The sequence below is a fragment of the Lethenteron reissneri genome, chromosome 72 (assembly GCF_015708825.2).
Source record: "Lethenteron reissneri isolate LAM-NWPU_2019-01 chromosome 72, ASM1570882v1, whole genome shotgun sequence".
Classification (NCBI taxonomy): domain Eukaryota; kingdom Metazoa; phylum Chordata; class Hyperoartia; order Petromyzontiformes; family Petromyzontidae; genus Lethenteron; species Lethenteron reissneri.
In genome coordinates this window covers 7,477,243-7,483,421 of record NC_083850.1, presented here as the reverse complement: position 1 = coordinate 7,483,421, position 6,179 = coordinate 7,477,243, and the positions used below count along the sequence as shown (strand labels likewise).

The window sequence follows — 6,179 nt, the reverse complement described above, 5'->3', positions numbered from 1 at the left end:
GAGACTGTGACACCCGAAGTGTGTTGCCTATGTCCAGTCTACTCCATAATCTCGTTTTTGTTGCTGTCACTGCAGAAAACCCTGCTTCACAAAGATAGGACGTTGGAATGGAATCAGACTTTTCAGTGCTTTTGTGGCAATCTAAGGATATTCCGCCTTGACTTTAATCCAGAACGTATCGAGATTTGAAGTTGTCTCAAACATACTTTTAAGGCCACCTTCATTTGCGATCTCAAGCAGTTGATCCTCTTCTAGCACAGACAAAGTCGATTCACCTGGCTTATTCACAAATGGGTCGCGGGTCCATTCCTTCCCAGTTCGGGGGTCTTTTGTGGTTGGGAAGTAATGCTCAAATTCTTTTAAAGGCTGAGATAGGTTTTAATGCACCAGCTGGGAGAAATGCCCTGGCTCAGTCTCTTTCAAAATCTCTGCTAGTGTTTGAAACATGTCAAAAGTTCCAATGTTCACTCGTCGCCCCCATAATTCGAGTTTGGCTTTGAATGCAGTCACTTTATCTGCCGAATTGAACAGAGTTGTCGATCTCCCTTGAAATGACAGATTGAGTACGTTGAGCAGGCTGAATATGTCACACAAGTGAGCAAGTTTCGCGACCCATTCTGTGTCACTGAAATGTGCTGCCAGTGGTGACTGTTTTTCTTAAAGATATCTCTGGAGTGGCTCTCACAACTCAAAAACTCTGGCCAGTGATCTACCTTTAGAAAGCCATCTCAATTCTGTGTTTTAGAGATGATGTGTGGTGAGCGCGCTGCGCTACGAACCCGGTGACCCGAGTTCGATTCCCGCTCATGGCCACCACGATTATTTTTACCTGTTCTGGGATTCCCCTAGGTCGACTCAGCCTCAAACGAGTAACTGATGTGGTGTGTGAACATCACCACTGGGGAGCCAAAGGCGGCCGGGCGTGGTGAATCCAAGTCCCGGGCGAAGCCGGGTAGTCAAGCTAGTCTTCTATATATAAAAGGAAAATTTGTGAATGTGTTGTATGTTAAACATGTTTAGCGTACTTCCCGACATGCAACAAACTTGAAATTTGCCATGTGGGTACTTTGCAAAATGTACTGTGATGCCGCCGCCACGAAGCCGCTCAGCGGGTGCCCCATCTACGACCTCGCCACCACCAAGCGACGGAGCCAGCCCCGCTTCCCCCTCACCTCACCTCACATAAACACACCCGCACGCATTCCCCCCCCCCCCCCCCCCCCCCCCATAGAGCTCCGAGGGAAGGTCACCTGGCTGACCGGTTTTAATCCGAGAAGCCCTTATCGGGATTAACTTCACCGTTTCCGGCGACCAGGGAATTGGACGACCTCCCCCGACGCTATTTCGCACCGCGGCGCTGCGACCGGCATTAAGATTGTATGGTCGCGGCGAGGGGCATTCGGCCACCGCGGTTGAAACGCATCCCCCACACACACCCCCACGTATCGACGAGGCAAGCAGGGGAGGGACGGGACAGCATGATTAGCATGACCGCAGGGACTCTTGCGCGTAGTCGCTGATGGTTAGGATAATTACGCTTGAGCGCGCAGGCACCATTGTCAGGGAAGTTAAAGGATAAAGCTGGAATTATGAATAATCAGAAGGGCGGAGGCACGCGGGGAGCCCGTGCACAAATTCCCACGGCGAGCCTTTGTGATGGACGCCACCGCATAATTTGCATAACCAAGGCACCATTCATGAGAAAGGGATTGATTAGCATATGCGCCGCGCATGAACGGGGGAGGGAGCGAAGAGTACGCGGGGAGGCGGGGGCCTGAGTCCGGAAGATAGGATAAAAGCGATCGTAGCAAGGTAGAGGGATCTCACTTCAAGAGGCCCGCGTTCAAGACGGCTCCCAGCTCTGCCCTCCGGACGTCCACGCGACGTGTCCAGACGAGCATCGAGGAAAAGCCAAAGGATGCCGAATACTTCGAACCATGAGTAGCAAGGTGAAAGGGTATTGTAAGCAGGTAAATCGGGAATAGGTCCAGGGGTAGCAGAATAGGCCAGCCTCGTCGATTCATACTGACTTAACAACAAGTCCCAGGTAGCAGACAATAAATCATTAATAGCTGATCGTGGTCTCGTGTGATCTCGCAAGAGAGGGTGTCGCGTGTGGAGCTGCGTGTGTGCGCGTGTGTTCGCTACGTGTATGATGCAGGTACGCGATCATAACGTGAGTAGTCAGTGTTGAGTGAGAGCGCGCGGAGCTGGGTGTGGGCGTACGTTCGCTACGTGTCGGATACAGGTGCGCGATTAGGAAAGGGAGGTATCGTGGTAGTGTGAAGGGGACGTAATACTACTCGGTAGCTAGCCATGCCTACTACGCGGACCCGAGGTGGATGGGAATCATCGAGCGACGGCTCCCACCCCATGGGTGAGGAACCCAGCAGCGGTTCGCCTAGCAGCGGGGGGGCGAGTAATGATGTTAGTCCGGCCGTTAGCATTATCGAGGGAGGGATCTCGGGGGCCAGCGACCCTCACAGTACACCATGAAAAAATTATAAAAATACACTTTTGTATTTTTGGGGGGGGGAATGACCATGAAGTGTGGCGAGAATCGATATCTGCTGAGCGTTTGTGGTATCGATTAAACGGAAATAGGCCGATTCTAAATAAATCTACAACATTTGATTCCATTGCGCGATCTAAATAATTGAATCTTTACGCGCGAGCGTTAGTTTATTTTCCACCGCGCGTTGGAATTTATTTAAATGTATTTAAAATGTATTTACATTTTAATTAAAGAGATAAAATAAAAATCCATTTGTATATGTTATGTTTTGAAGTTTTTTGAGAAGTTTTTCAAGAAATGTTTTTCCCCCGGGCAACGCCGGGTGCTTCCCGCGAGTACCGATTAAATGAAACTGAAACTTTCAACTGGCGTTTAATTAACATAATTTATTCATAAATACAGTCGCTCGTTCATTGCGACAGCTTGAGCATCCACGCCTCATCACTGCACATGAGCCCGTCTCATTAACATAAGTTATTCAATTACGCCGCCGCTCGTTGGGGGAGGGGATTGTGTGTTGAACCCCGCAAGTGACGTCATGTCACCTGCTTTCTCGTGACGTCACGATATATCCGGAAGTTGCCACAGCACTCGCTCTCACAGATCCGAGGTGAGAAGTTAACATCGTGGTTGTTGTTGTCGTGGTGGTTGTTGTTGTTTACCCAGGTAGAGCCTCTCTCCGTCTCTCGTAGGGATATCAATTGAGTAGCAGCGAGTATGGAATCGATGTCCAGGTTGGAACATTACAACGCGGGGCCTAGCCACGCGGGGCCTTGCCTCCTGCCCTCGCCTGATTGCATTTGCTTTAATCCTCTGCTTAAGTTTAATTCGTCTTCATCTGGCTCACTACTTCATGGGACCTCCTTTGCCAGTAGCAACATATAAGAAGAGGTTTTTCCCCTTTTTCTGGCAACAAAACAGGTGTTAAGATATTATTGGTTCTTTCGGTAAAGTCACGTAGAAGGGAAATAATAAAGTAATACAATTTCTTGCTGTGGATTTCACAGCTGACGATGATTGCTCGTGTTGCAGTCGAAACGTGAGAATTGTTTTATTTTATTATTTTTCTTCTACGTGACTAGGTGTGAAAAACAGCAAGAAATTTTTTACAAATTTAGGAAAATTTGCTTGTTGTTTTTTTCACACCTGATTACTCGTGTTGCAATCAAAACGTCGTGAGATTTTTTTTTCTACGTGACTTTAGGTGTGAAAAACAGCACCTGACGATGATTGCTCGTGTTGCAATCGAAACGTCGTGAGAAATTTGTATTGTTTTATATGTTTATTATTTTATTATTTCCCTTATACTTGATGACTTTACCGAAAGAACCAAGAATATGAATCCCTGCAGTCAGGAAAGCTTCAAATCAAAATTTGGGTGTTAAGATGTTTAAACGCCGAACTGAAACCTCTTGCAAGGAATCGTGTCTGCATTAACCACAATATACTCGTGATCAATATGCAAACAAAACAAATGCTGTGATAATCTATGCATTGTCTGTGAAACTGATTGGTCCACACCAGAGACGGCTTTCTTTCGAGCCTAGTCTCAAACGGTGTTAGTCCAGAGGACAGCGCCAAAAGGCGTACACAGCACAAAGACAACGCCACCATCAGAACAATGACAGCTCGGGGTGAGCATCGACATCATGGGACCTCCTTTGCCAGTAGCAAAATATAAGAAGAGGCTTTTCCCCTTTTATCATTTACAGATTTGTACTATTTTTTGTCTTGGGATATTTTTTGTATACGGTTTCTCCGTGTTTATTTCAATTGGTTGGACCATCTCTAGCTCCACCCACCTACCTTGATGCACCCATCTCAGGTTTATATAAGACCTTGTCTCAGCAGCTTTCTCTCACCTGAAGACGATTGCTTGTGTTGCGATCGAAACGTCGTGATCTATTATTTTCTATGTACGCGACTTGACCGAAAGACCCAAAGAGTATTAATTCCTGCAGTCACGAAAGCTTTAAATCAATAAATAACTACGTAGTTTGAGAAGCTCCCAATGCACCATTGGAACCTCCTTTGCCAGTAGCAAAATATAATAATTGTTTTTTTACCCTTTTATCTGACAACAAAACTGACACCTTTTTTGAGTTGTACGCCTTTTGGCGTCATCTGGTCCAACACCATATTAAATGTCCAGGAGGTATGCTGCAGGGCAGTTAATAGATATTTTCTCTGCAACAACGATGAGGTCGGAAGAGCGATGCCCACATGAATAGGTGGAACGCTGGGTTCCTAAAACCCAGCAAGACAGTGGGGAGCACATCTGGTTCATCTGTCAGTCATCCCTTGACACCTGGATCATTCCCATTACCTGCTGACAAGGAATCCACACTTACATGGCCTTAAATTGCACCTATCATGGCATTAGCACTGGGATAAGGTGACTTGCAATTCGTCATGAATGGTGGATTTTTGTTTATATATGTTAATGATGCATGTGAAATGTATGTGTATTTAAGAGTTTATCTTTGTGGGGAGCTGTGGTGCAGTTATTTCACTGCATTATGAACTCAACAATTAGTTGGATTATCACCGACAGCAAACATGATTGATAAGTGAAAGCTAAACAGCTTGTGGTCCTCTGCTATATTGATTGATCTTAAATTAATTACATGGTGAAGTGAGGAAGCGTCAATACTGAGCAGATGAAGGCGGCTAGGCATGGTTCTGGACACAACCACTTTTTACCATGCCAGTGTGTGACACTGTCAAGTTTGTATTTGCAGTAAATAATATTAACTATTGAACATGGAGGTAAAATCAAAACAATCGTTTATTTTAGTTCCCCTCTGGAACTTTTTGAAAGAATGGAAACAGGAAATTAACAGCACATATGCTGCTGAAGTTACATCTGTTTATCCAAGCATTCAAGCAAATCTGAGCCTGGCTTCACACCTCTAAAGTTGAGATTGAACATTTATTGATGCATTTCTGCATAATACAAATAGTATTATTCCCAACAGCCTTTGCTATGTTAGCTGAAATTTGCTTTTATAAATACTACTTTTGCAGCCAGGCAGCCGAAATTGTGTGCTTGGTGTTTTGGGTTAACATTTATTTAGAAGATACTAGGGCTTCCAAGCATATTTATAACCATTTGCCCTCTCATTGTGTGCTTTAACAGCCCGTGTGATGAATTGGGGATAATCTTGAATATATATAAATATAGACGTGTAAGTCATGTGTGACTGTGTATATATTCATTCCTCTGGGCCTCGATACTGATGAAGATGGTGTGGACATTTATTTTTTTCTGTCTGCAGCTGATGCTTCTTCTGATGCTTCCTCTGCAGAATTGGTTTGATGGAGCAAAGGGACTCAGCGCAGCTCGTTAGACAAAGACAACGATTGGACCAGTATGCAAACAGCATGGATTCTACTGGAAATTTTACACAGGACCAGAGATCTCCAACGGGAAAGAAAGCCTTCAAGTGCACTGTGTGTGGGAAGGCATTTTCAGATTCATCTGCTCTTAAAAAACACCAGAAAACACACACAGGAGAGAAACCCTTCAGGTGTAGTGTGTGTGGGAAGGCATTTTCAAGTTTATCTTATCTTAAAATACACCAGAGAACACACACAGGAGAGAAACCCTTCAAGTGTAGTGTGTGTGGGAAGGCATTTTCAAGTTCATCTTATCTTAAAAACA

The 6,179-nt window shown here is 45.2% G+C and overlaps 2 protein-coding genes across 2 annotated transcripts in view; both read left to right on the top strand.

The window, feature by feature from the left end:
- The window catches only part of LOC133361399 (oocyte zinc finger protein XlCOF6-like), a 140,145-nt gene that overhangs the window by 7,967 nt on the left and 125,999 nt on the right, over positions 1-6,179 (top strand). The window lies entirely within an intron of this gene.
- LOC133361368 (zinc finger protein 664-like) lies at positions 3,040-6,178 on the top strand (the record flags this gene model as incomplete). The annotated part of the gene is made up of 2 exons (XM_061580292.1): positions 3,040-3,125; positions 5,794-6,178. A coding segment is annotated over exon 2 (345 nt), but the record flags the coding sequence as incomplete, so codon positions are not given.